Source organism: Salmo salar, chromosome ssa15 (genome assembly GCF_905237065.1).
Source record: "Salmo salar chromosome ssa15, Ssal_v3.1, whole genome shotgun sequence".
NCBI lineage: Eukaryota > Metazoa > Chordata > Actinopteri > Salmoniformes > Salmonidae > Salmo > Salmo salar.
In genome coordinates, this window is record NC_059456.1 from 94,296,010 (window position 1) to 94,309,635 (window position 13,626).

General features: G+C 44.9%; 1 protein-coding gene across 1 annotated transcript; it reads left to right on the plus strand.

Moving 5' to 3' along the window:
- Positions 1–9,626: 9,626 nt before the first annotated feature.
- On the plus strand, positions 9,627–11,879 carry rs26 (40S ribosomal protein S26). The gene is given in 4 exon segments (NM_001141164.1): positions 9,627–9,634; positions 10,476–10,653; positions 10,974–11,104; positions 11,459–11,879. Coding segments are annotated over 4 exon segments (351 nt in total). The 5' UTR covers positions 9,627–9,631; the 3' UTR covers positions 11,498–11,879.
- The last annotated feature ends 1,747 nt before the right edge of the window (positions 11,880–13,626 follow it).

Consider the following 13,626-nt stretch of genomic DNA (forward strand, 5'->3'; position numbering starts at 1 on the left):
CTACCTGTGGGTCTGTCTACCTGTCTACCTCTCTACAGTATCTACCTGTGGGTCTGTCTACCTGTCTACCTCTCTACAGTATCTACCTGTGGGTCTGTCTACCTGTCTACCTCTCTACAGTATCTACCTGTGGGTCTGTCTACCTGTCTACCTCTCTACAGTATCTACCTGTGGGTCTGTCTACCTGTCTACCTCTCTACAGTATCTACCTGTGGGTCTGTCTACCTGTCTACCTCTCTACAGTATCTACCTGTGGGTCTGTCTACCTCTCTACAGTATCTACCTGTGTGTCTGTCTACCTCTCTACAGTATCTACCTGTGGGTCTGTCTACCTGTCTACCTCTCTACAGTATCTACCTGTGGGTCTGTCTACCTCTCTACAGTATCTACCTATGGGTCTGTCTACCTGTCTACCTCTCTACAGTATCTACCTGTGGGTCTGTCTACCTCTCTACAGTATCTACCTATGGGTCTGTCTACCTGTCTACCTCTCTACAGTATCTACCTGTGGGTCTGTCTACCTCTCTACAGTATCTACCTATGGGTCTGTCTACCTGTCTACCTCTCTTCAGTATCTACCTGTGGGTCTGTCTACCTCTCTACAGTATCTACCTGTGGGTCTGTCTACCTGTCTACCTCTCTACAGTATCTACCTGTGGGTCTGTCTACCTGTCTACCTCTCTACAGTATCTACCTGTGGGTCTGTCTACATGTCTACCTCTCTTCAGTATCTACCTGTGGGTCTGTCTACCTGTCTACCTCTCTACAGTATCTACCTGTGGGTCTGTCTACCTGTCTACCTCTCTACAGTATCTAACTGTGGGTCTGTCTACCTGTCTACCTCTCTACAGTATCTACCTGTGGGTCTGTCTACCTGTCTACCTCTCTACAGTATCTACCTGTGGGTCTGTCTACCTCTCTACAGTATCTACCTGTGGGTCTGTCTACCTCTCTACAGTATCTACCTATGAGTCTGTCTACCTGTCTACCTCTCTACAGTATCTACCTGTGGGTCTGTCTACCTCTCTACAGTATCTACCTGTGGGTCTGTCTACCTGTCTACCTCTCTACAGTATCTACCTGTGGGTCTGTCTACCTGTCTACCTCTCTACAGTATCTACCTGTGGGTCTGTCTACATGTCTACCTCTCTTCAGTATCTACCTGTGGATCTGTCTACCTGTCTACCTCTCTTCAGTATCTACCTGTGGGTCTGTCTACCTGTCTATCTCTCTTCAGTATCTACCTGTGGGTCTGTCTACCTCTATACAGTATCTACCTGTGGGTCTGTCTACCTGTCTACCTCTCTACAGTATCTACCTGTGGGTCTGTCTACCTGTCTACCTCTCTACAGTATCTACCTGTGGGTCTGTCTACCTGTCTACCTCTCTACAGTATCTACCTGTGGGTCTGTCTACCTCTCTACAGTATCTACCTGTGGGTCTGTCTACCTGTCTACCTCTCTACAGTATCTACCTGTGGGTCTGTCTACCTGTCTACCTCTCTACAGTATCTACCTGTGGGTCTGTCTACCTGTCTACCTCTCTACACTATCTACCTGTGGGTCTGTGTACCTGTCTACCTCTCTACAGTATCTACCTGTGGGTCTGTCTACCTCTCTACAGTATCTACCTGTGGGTCTGTCTACCTGTCTACCTCTCTACAGTATCTACCTGTGGGTCTGTCTACCTCCTCTACAGTATCTACCTGTGGGTCTGTCTACCTGTCTACCTCTCTACAGTATCTACCTGTGGGTCTGTCTACCTGTCTACCTCTCTACAGTATCTACCTGTGGGTCTGTCTACCTGTCTACCTCTCTACAGTATCTAACTGTGGGTCTGTCTACCTGTCTACCTCTCTACAGTATCTACCTGTGGGTCTGTCTACCTGTCTACCTCTCTACAGTATCTAACTGTGGGTCTGTCTACCTGTCTACCTCTCTACAGTATCTACCTGTGGGTCTGTCTACCTGTCTACCTCTCTACAGTATCTACCTGTGGGTCTGTCTACCTCTCTACAGTATCTACCTGTGGGTCTGTCTACCTCTCTACAGTATCTACCTATGGGTCTGTCTACCTGTCTACCTCTCTACAGTATCTACCTGTGGGTCTGTCTACCTCTCTACAGTATCTACCTATGGGTCTGTCTACCTGTCTACCTCTCTACAGTATCTACCTGTGGGTCTGTCTACCTCTCTACAGTATCTACCTATGGGTCTGTCTACCTGTCTACCTCTCTACAGTATCTACCTGTGGGTCTGTCTACCTCTCTACAGTATCTACCTATGGGTCTGTCTACCTGTCTACCTCTCTTCAGTATCTACCTGTGGGTCTGTCTACCTCTCTACAGTATCTACCTGTGGGTCTGTCTACCTGTCTACCTCTCTACAGTATCTACCTGTGGGTCTGTCTACCTGTCTACCTCTCTACAGTATCTACCTGTGGGTCTGTCTACATGTCTACCTCTCTTCAGTATCTACCTGTGGGTCTGTCTACCTGTCTACCTCTCTTCAGTATCTACCTGTGGGTCTGTCTACCTGTCTACCTCTATACAGTATCTACCTGTGGGTCTGTCTACCTGTCTACCTCTCTACAGTATCTACCTGTGGGTCTGTCTACCTGTCTACCTCTCTACAGTATCTACCTGTGGGTCTGTCTACCTGTCTACCTCTCTACAGTATCTACCTGTGGGTCTGTCTACCTGTCTACCTCTCTACAGTATCTAACTGTGGGTCTGTCTACCTTTCTACCTCTCTACAGTATCTACCTGTGGGTCTGTCTACCTGTCTACCTCTCTACAGTATCTAACTGTGGGTCTGTCTACCTGTCTACCTCTCTACAGTATCTACCTGTGGGTCTGTCTACCTGTCTACCTCTCTACAGTATCTACCTGTGGGTCTGTCTACCTCTCTACAGTATCTACCTGTGGGTCTGTCTACCTCTCTACAGTATCTACCTATGGGTCTGTCTACCTGTCTAGCTCTCTACAGTATCTACCTGTGGGTCTGTCTACCTCTCTACAGTATCTACCTATGGGTCTGTCTACCTGTCTACCTCTCTACAGCATCTACCTGTGGGTCTGTCTACCTCTCTACAGTATCTACCTATGGGTCTGTCTACCTGTCTACCTCTCTACAGTATCTACCTGTGGGTCTGTCTACCTCTCTACAGTATCTACCTATGGGTCTGTCTACCTGGCTACCTCTCTTCAGTATCTACCTGTGGGTCTGTCTACCTCTCTACAGTATCTACCTGTGGGTCTGTCTACCTGTCTACCTCTCTACAGTATCTACCTGTGGATCTGTCTACATGTCTACCTCTCTTCAGTATCTACCTGTGGATCTGTCTACCTGTCTACCTCTCTTCAGTATCTACCTGTGGGTCTGTCTACCTGTCTACCTCTATACAGTATCTACCTGTGGGTCTGTCTACCTGTCTACCTCTCTACAGTATCTACCTGTGGGTCTGTCTACCTGTCTACCTCTCTACAGTATCTACCTGTGGGTCTGTCTACCTGTCTACCTCTCTACAGTATCTACCTGTGGGTCTGTCTACCTGTCTACCTCTCTACAGTATCTAACTGTGGGTCTGTCTACCTGTCTACCTCTCTACAGTATCTACCTGTGGGTCTGTCTACCTGTCTACCTCTCTACAGTATCTACCTGTGGGTCTGTCTACCTCTCTACAGTATCTACCTGTGGGTCTGTCTACCTCTCTACAGTATCTACCTATGAGTCTGTCTACCTGTCTACCTCTCTACAGTATCTACCTGTGGGTCTGTCTACCTCTCTACAGTATCTACCTATGGGTCTGTCTACCTGTCTACCTCTCTACAGTATCTACCTGTGGGTCTGTCTACCTCTCTACAGTATCTACCTATGGGTCTGTCTACCTGTCTACCTCTCCACAGTATCTACCTGTGGGTCTGTCTACCTCTCTACAGTATCTACCTATGGGTCTGTCTACCTGTCTACCTCTCCTCAGTATCTACCTGTGGGTCTGTCTACCTCTCTACAGTATCTACCTATGGGTCTGTCTACCTGTCTACCTCTCTACAGTATCTACCTGTGGGTCTGTCTACCTCTCTACAGTATCTACCTGTGGGTCTGTCTACCTGTCTACCTCTCTTCAGTATCTACCTGTGGGTCTGTCTACCTGTCTATCTCTCTTCAGTATCTACCTGTGGGTCTGTCTACCTCTATACAGTATCTACCTGTGGGTCTGTCTACCTGTCTACCTCTCTACAGTATCTACCTGTGGGTCTGTCTACCTGTCTACCTCTCTACAGTATCTACCTGTGGGTCTGTCTACCTGTCTACCTCTCTACAGTATCTACCTGTGGGTCTGTCTACCTCTCTACAGTATCTACCTGTGGGTCTGTCTACCTGTCTACCTCTCTACAGTATCTACCTGTGGGTCTGTCTACCTGTCTACCTCTCTACAGTATCTACCTGTGGGTCTGTCTACCTGTCTACCTCTCTACAGTATCTACCTGTGGGTCTGTGTACCTGTCTACCTCTCTACAGTATCTACCTGTGGGTCTGTCTACCTCTCTACAGTATCTACCTATGGGTCTGTCTACCTGTCTACCTCTCTACAGTATCTACCTGTGGGTCTGTCTACCTCTCTACAGTATCTACCTGTGGGTCTGTCTACCTGTCTACCTCTCTACAGTATCTACCTGTGGGTCTGTCTACCTGTCTACCTCTCTACAGTATCTACCTGTGGGTCTGTCTACCTGTCTACCTCTCTTCAGTATCTACCTGTGGATCTGTCTACCTGTCTACCTCTCTTCAGTATCTACCTGTGGGTCTGTCTACCTGTCTATCTCTCTTCAGTATCTACCTGTGGGTCTGTCTACCTCTATACAGTATCTACCTGTGGGTCTGTCTACCTGTCTACCTCTCTACAGTATCTACCTGTGGGTCTGTCTACCTGTCTACCTCTCTACAGTATCTACCTGTGGGTCTGTCTACCTGTCTACCTCTCTACAGTATCTACCTGTGGGTCTGTCTACCTCTCTACAGTATCTACCTGTGGGTCTGTCTACCTGTCTACCTCTCTACAGTATCTACCTGTGGGTCTGTCTACCTGTCTACCTCTCTACAGTATCTACCTGTGGGTCTGTCTACCTGTCTACCTCTCTACAGTATCTACCTGTGGGTCTGTCTACCTGTCTACCTCTCTACAGTATCTACCTGTGGGTCTGTCTACCTCTCTACAGTATCTACCTATGGGTCTGTCTACCTGTCTACCTCTCTACAGTATCTACCTGTGGGTCTGTCTACCTCTCTACAGTATCTACCTGTGGGTCTGTCTACCTGTCTACCTCTCTACAGTATCTACCTGTGGGTCTTTCTACCTGTCTATCTCTCTACAGTATCTACCTGTGGGTCTGTCTACCTGTCTACCTCTCTACAGTATCTACCTGTGGGTCTGTCTACCTGTCTACCTCTCTACAGTATCTACCTGTGGGTCTGTCTACCTGTCTACCTCTCTACAGTATCTACCTGTGGGTCTGTCTACCTCTCTACAGTATCTACCTGTGGGTCTGTCTACCTGTCTACCTCTCTACAGTATCTACCTGTGGGTCTGTCTACCTGTCTACCTCTCTACAGTATCTACCTGTGGGTCTGTCTACCTGTCTACCTCTCTACAGTATCTACCTGTGGGTCTGTCTACCTGTCTACCTCTCTACAGTATCTACCTGTGGGTCTGTGTACCTGTCTACCTCTCTACAGTATCTACCTGTGGGTCTGTCTACCTCTCTACAGTATCTACCTATGGGTCTGTCTACCTGTCTACCTCTCTACAGTATCTACCTGTGGGTCTGTCTACCTCTCTACAGTATCTACCTGTGGGTCTGTCTACCTGTCTACCTCTCTACAGTATCTACCTGTGGGTCTGTCTACCTCTCTACGGTATCTACCTGTGGGTCTGTCTACCTCTCTACAGTATCTACCTGTGCGTATGTCTACCTGTCTACCTCTCTACAGTATCTACCTGTGGGTCTGTCTACCTGTCTACCTCTCTACAGTATCTACCTGTGGGTCTGTCTACCTGTCTACCTCTCTACAGTATCTACCTGTGGGTCTGTCTACCTGTCTATCTCTCTACAGTATCTACCTGTGGGTCTGTCTACCTGTCTACCTCTCTACAGTATCTACCTGTGGGTCTGTCTACCTGTCTATCTCTCTACAGTATCTACCTGTGGGTCTGTCTACCTGTCTACCTCTCTACAGTATCTACCTGTGGGTCTGTCTACCTGTCTAGCTCTCTACAGTATCTACCTGTGGGTCTGTCTACCTGTCTACCTCTCTACAGTATCTACCTGTGGGTCTGTCTACCTGTAACATATCTTATCTCATCAGTAGGGATCACACAAAGGCTGGGAACATTGTAATATCAGATATCAGTGGGCCATTGTCTAAATTCAACCCGCTGCAGAATGTAGAGACAAAGAGGGAAAGTGGTGTGTTTTTGGTTTTAATTACTGACCGGCAGTGTTTTTACAACAACGATGGTGGGCGAGGGCTCAACTCTGACACACCAGCACAGGAATGTTTATTTGCTGCAGTTTAGGAGCAATGGTGACTTACAGGAACTCTGACACATTCCTGTGTCCCTCTCTGTATCACACACACACACACACACACACACACACACACACACACACACACACACACACACACACACACACACACACACACACACACACACACACACACACACACACACACACACACACACACACACACACGCACGCACACACACACACACACAACCACCCGACTCTTCTTGCTCCTCTTCACGTTCATTAACACAAACCTAAACACCCAATAAACATTGCATCTCAGACATTAGACATTTCTACCATCATCATTATCCAACATAGCCAGGAGGACAACACCATGAACCCAGGCTGGTCAGGTCATGTGACATGATACTGTGACTGACTTCCCTAGAAGACGCTAGCACAGCAATGATTCAGTGAGAGACACTTGATGTATCATATCATTGAAGTGTTTCCCCTAGGATTTTTTTCACAAGTGGTGGCAAGACTGTTCTATGAGCGGCTGCGAATTTGATGGCAAGCAAATTTTTTATCAGTTAGTCAAAGTTCTGTGGAGCCATTTCTTCTTTCCCTCCCAGAGTCTGGCAGCCGGCCCCTGTAAAGAAGACATTTCTTTTGGCACTGGGTTTTTAACGGCAGTGACACAGGGAACAGCCAACCACAGGAGCCACACATCATCCAGTCTGCATGCATGCTGAGAACTGCTGCTAACGGGCCCTCTCCGACACACACACACACACACACACACACACACACACACACACACACACACACACACACACACACACACACACACACACACACACAGAAGGAATGTGTACACATACACACACACAGAAGGAACGTGTACACACACACAGAGAGAAGGAACGTGTACACACACACAGAGAGAAGGAACGTGTACACACACACAGAGAGAAGGAACGTGTACACACACACAGAGAGAAGGAACGTGTACACACACACACAGAGAAGGAACGTGTACACACACACAGAGAAGGAACGTGTACACACACACACAGGAAGGAACGTGTACACACACACAGAGAGAAGGAACGTGTACACACAGACACTAGCTCTGGTGACCCTAGCCTTTTCTCACTGCTCTGCTCACCCAACTCTGTAATCGCTTCCAGAGGCAGCATTGTCCTGACTTAGATTGGCTGACAATCAGGTGACGTCCCAAAAGGCACCCTATTCCCTACATCGTGCACTATTTTCGACCAGGGCTCTGTAGGCCCTGTAGTCTCTGGTCGAAAGTAGTGCACGATGTAGGGAATAGGGTTCAATTTGGGACGTTACCTATGGCTTGCACCCTCCAAATCTGTCCTCTCTCTTCCACCAACTTTATCAGGATAACAGTCAAGTTACTTTTATGTTATTGATGATAGCCAACTGAGCCCAGTAATAATGTGATATGTCATCATGGCAATGGCCTGCCTAACCCTTGGCCTAACTAGTCCTGGCCTTAGTGTGAGGCTGTCTCAAATTTAAATCCTTTAAAAAATGGTTAAAAACAGTATAAAATTGTAGCCAATGACTTAATAAATGCAATCATTAGTACATTTACATTTTAGTCATTTAGCAGACGCTCTTATTCAGAGCATTTACAGTAGTGAATGCATACATTTCATACATTTTTTTCTCCGTACTGGTCCCCCGTGGGAATCGAACCCACAACCCTGGCGTTGCAAACACCATGCTCTACAAGCTGAGCCACACGTGTAAAAGCAATTCCCATGTAAAACGCAATTCCCCCCTAGGTCATCTGACCAGTAACCCACCACCTCCACGTGAATCAGAATAAGAATCAATTTATTCGCCAAGAACATTTACACTTACAAGGAATTTGACTAAGTGAATAGTGCTGCCAGCAGAAGACAAATGCCCAGATAGAGTGTAGACAATGGGATTTAGAGTCTCTAGAAGTGTCTTTGCCACATAAGCAGGCCTAATATCATCCATACGCACAAAAAGCTTATTTATCTCAAACTTTGTGCACAAATTTTCATCCCTGTTAGTGAGCATTTTATCCATGGTCAAGATAACCTATTCAACTGACAGGCCACTAAAATGGGCAGTTTTGTCACACAGTACAATAACACAGTTGTCTAAAAAAAATTGTGAGCGTGCAATTTGCATGATGACTGCAGGAATGTCCACCAGAGCTGTTGCCAGAGAATTGAATGTTCATTTCTCTACCCTAAGCCGTTTTAGAGAATTTGGCAATACGTCCAGCCAGCCTCACAACCGCAGACCACGTGTACGGCGTCGTGTGGGCAAGCGGTTTGCTGATGTCAATGTTGTGAACAGAGTGCCCCGTGGTGGCAGTGAGGTTATGGTATGGGCAGGCATAAGCTACGGACAACAAACACAATTGAATTTTAATGCACAGCTCCATGTCGTAAGGATCTGTACAAAATTCCTTGAAGCTGAAAATGTCCCAGTTCTTCTGGCCTGCATACTCATCAGACATGTCACCCATTGAGCATGTTTGGGATGCTCTGGAACGACGTGTACGACAGAGTGTTCCAGTTCCCGACAATATCCAGCAACTTCGCACAGCCATTGAAGAGGAGTGGGACAACATTCCACAGGCTACAATCAACTGCCTGGTCAACTATATGCAAAGGAGATCTGTCTCGCTGCATGAGGCAAATGGTGGTCACACCAGATACTGACTGATTTTCTGATCCATGCTCCTACCTTCTTTTTAAGGTATCTGTGATTAGCATTAAGGTATCTGTGCTGTATTCCCAGGCATGTGAAATCCATAGATTAGGGCATAATTAATGTATTTCAATTGACTGATTTCCTTATATGAACTGTAACTCAGTAAAATCATAAAAATTGTTAGATGTTGCGTTTATATTTTTGTTCAGTATATAAAAGAACAGCTGTACAAGCTTGATCTCACAAACCGGTCAATAGTGACATCAAGCGGACGTCCACACAAAACGCACATTGGATTTGCACATGCGCATTGCTCTCCTGTCAGACGGAAGACATGAATTCTCCTCCTATTTCCGGCTCGTTCTCTTTCCACCCTTACGTGACACGATGGTAAGCGTTTCTCTGATTCTTCTACAGGCCCAGTCTGTTCAATTGAAATAAACACACGAAAATACACCACTGGATTGGTCGTTTATGTATAGAAAAAAAGTAACATGTAATACATTTTTCAGATGTAGTGTTTAAAATGGGCTTCTAGCTAGGAATGACGTGAAATATGGTTAGCCGCACGCTGCTACAACAGGCACGCGCTTGATTTGTGTGGCTGTTCGTTTACAACCGGGGTCGTCTATAGTAATGCATTGATATAAATTGTCAACCAGGTGATCTGCGCCAAACTGCATATTCAAGCAGAATAATAATCGGTTAGTCTGTCGACACAGTTGGTTGGATAGCTAGTAAACAGATCAACAGCAATAATAGATTTTGACGTTGGTTGGCCAGCTAGTAGTAGTTTAGCTTGGAAACTAGCCAAGTTAACGCATTCATGTTTCCTAGGCGCAAACACTTTTGGTGTTTTCGTTATCAGAATGATGTGGCACAGATGAATAGGGGAAATCGATTATATATACATTGCGTTGAATTTGTACAACCTGATCAGTTCAGGAATGTTGTAAGCCAGGTCCCGAGACTTGGCTTGTTGCTGGCTATCACATTGGTTGTATAGTGTTAAATCTAACTGTGGCTCCATCTCAGTGCTAGAGGCGTCACTACAGACCCTGGTTCGATACCGGGCTGTATCACAACTGGCCGTGATCGGGAGTCCCATAGGGCGGCACACAATTGTCTCAGCGTCATCCGGGTTAGGCCGTCATTGTAAATAAGAATTTGTTCTTAACTGACTGGAATAGTTAAATAAAGGTTAAGTAAATAAGTGATATATTCTCCCCAGACTAAGAAGAGAAGGAACAATGGCCGTGCCAAGAAGGGCCGTGGGCATGTCCAGCCCATCCGTTGCACCAACTGTGCCCGGTGTGTGCCCAAGGACAAGGCCATCAAGAAGTTTGTCATCAGGAACATTGTGGAGGCTGCTGCGGTGAGGGACATCACAGAGGCCAGTGTGTTCGATGGTAAGTCGCTGCTGAATGTCAGTAAAAAAATATTGCCGTATAAGGATGGTGGAATGTCAGTCTCTTCAGATTCTGAAATCGGGTTTTTGGAAGGCACATTTATTTTTTACATCTGTCGCTTTGGGAAAATTTTACAGGATGAAATGTGAAAGTATCATGAGCTCTGATGCATAAAAATACATTTTTCCCTGTACACATGTTATGGCTGGATTGAATGACTGTGACCTAGACTACAATGGCTACTGTAGTATCAATATTCTGGCCTAACTGTGAGGGGCCATTGATCTAACCCTGCCTTTATTGTTATCTCCCCTCTCCAGCTTACGTGCTGCCCAAACTGTATGTGAAGCTGCACTACTGTGTGAGCTGTGCCATCCACAGCAAGGTGGTGAGGAATCGCTCCACCGAGGCCAGGAAGGACCGCACACCACCACCCCGCTTCAGGCCCAGCGTAAGTTATAGCACTGTGTACTTGGCTATGCCTTTTAACTCCTAGTGAAGTTAAGCATCTCAATAATGCACATCCCTTTACTCAAACGGCTGGAAGTACTGGGTTCCGTGTGATTGCATAGATTCTGGAATAGCGTGTTGGGTTTGGGCTTTCAATCCAAAACCACGTAGTCTAAGAATGTCAAGGTAATTCGCAAAATCAACTTATTGATTACAAACCTGAATGCATGATCTGAATCTATTTAAATGAACCTAGTCTGAATCCTGAAGCTCCTATAAGGACAGGAAGTTAAGGGAAAGTAGATTAAAAGCATGTTCAGAATATTTGACTAAATCAGTTTTTTCTCCCTTCTAGGGTGGTGCCCCAAGACCTCCTCCAAAGCCCATGGGTTAATGTCATTGACCATCCTAGGGATCACTATCATTTTTATGTAAACAAATAAAAGTGATTTAACTATGTCAGAAGTGTTACATTTGTATACCGACTTGGTAGAAGAGCCAAATCAATATCTGCTTTATATTGAATGTCACATTAATGAGAACAAAATGTCCAATCAGAACATTACATTTATTTTTATTGGACATGAGTTACTTGAACAGAGTTAGGTTGCACACCATAAAAGCACTTGATACCAAAAGTAACCTATTTCAAAGAATGAGGCAGTTTCGTGTCTCTGTTATCTTGAGGTAAATTGTTTTTTCTTTGTCATGTTACATTTCTTCTCACAAAATATTTCTACAACATTGCAATTAAATTAAAGCCTAACTATGACAGGAACAGCTATCCTTGAGGTTACTAACCTGCTGCTTGAAGATACTTCACAGTTCATACAGAATTAATTTATCACACAATTTTAATAATTTAGCAAATGCTTATCCAGAGCGACTTACATGTGCAATTAGGGTTAAGTGTCTTGCTCAAGGGCACATTGGAAGATTTTTCCCCTAGTCGACCTTTTAAATACTGGCCCAAAGCTCTTAACTGCTAGGCTACCTGCCACTGGAAAGGATAAATAAGAATCTGATAATTACATTTTCTCACTCATATGTCATAGAATTATCCTATGTACATCAAGTGCATTCATAGTACAATAGATATAAGATATTCATTTGTTCACACGAGGATGCAAACAGACAACATTTCACATAAAATACTGAATTTGGTCTCAAACATTGTTCACCAGTCCCCACACTGCGATGGGAAACAAATACATTTAGAGGTTTTCGGTTGCTTTAAAATCACAGGAGGTAACCTTTTCTGGACCAATGGGTTGCTTGCGCTGTGGCTGGACAAGATTTGGAACATAGCTGAAGCTGACCACATCTACCAAGGCAATGCTAAATGTGTCACACTACAACATATAGATATTCACATAACTATACAAAAGTGATAAACTTCATGAAAAATTGTCTTTGATAGGCTGAAATATTTTAAGTACTTTTCTCACTGTCCATTTGTGCAACTGGAGTCAACCCATCAAGACATTGTCCTTGTTTCCTGAACCATTCAGTGTGAAATTACACAATTATGTGGATGTTCACATCTGAGTCACCTCTAAATTAGGATGGAGATGACAATCTTAGTCACACAATGGTTAGGGCCCTGTGTTTCAGTTAATCATGTCACATGACCTGGATTTTAACATTTATTTTAAGCCTTTTCCAGAAATTAGAATTATATGACAATTGTCTGAGGACAGTGCTGGACCATCTGACATAAAAGAAAAGGGACAGTTTGATGAAAATGCTTTAAATAAAGGTAATGTGACATGATTAACCAAAATAAGGCCCCAACAATGGTCAATTCAGCACCAATTTCAAGTGGAGAGGGACAGACCAATTAGAATACCCAGTTCTGTAGATGGCCCCTTTTCATAAATAAAACCCTATAAAAAACACTGTTCATCTGGTGTGAAGAGCATTCTTCCTATACAGTCATTCTTTTTTTTAAAGCATTACATTGTAATTTATCAGTGCAATCTCAGGAGGAAAAATAGATGAACATATCAAGAATATTTCAAGGACAGCTTTTTATTTTTGTAACATTGCAAAAATCTGAAACTTTCTGTCCAAATATTATGTGGAAATGCTAATCCATGCTTTTGTCATTTGTAGATTAGATTACTGCAATGCTCTACTCTCCGGCTACCCGGATAAAGCACTAAATAAACTTAGTGCTAAACACGGCTGCTAGAATCTTGACTAGAACCCCCAAAAATGTATCATATTACTCCAGTGCTAGCCTCCCTACACTGGCTTCCTGTTAAGGCAAGGGCTGATTTGAAGGTTTTACTGCTAACCTACAAAACATTACATGGGCTTGCTCCTACCCATCTTTCCGATTTGGTCCTGCCTTACATACCTACACGTACGCTACGGTCACAACACGCAGGCCTCCTAATTGTCCCTAGAATTTCTAAGTAAACAGCTGGAGGCAGGGCTTTCTCCTAGAGAGCTCAATGGAATGTTCTGCCTACCCATGTGAGAGACGCAGACTTGGTCTCAACCTTTAGGTCTTTATTT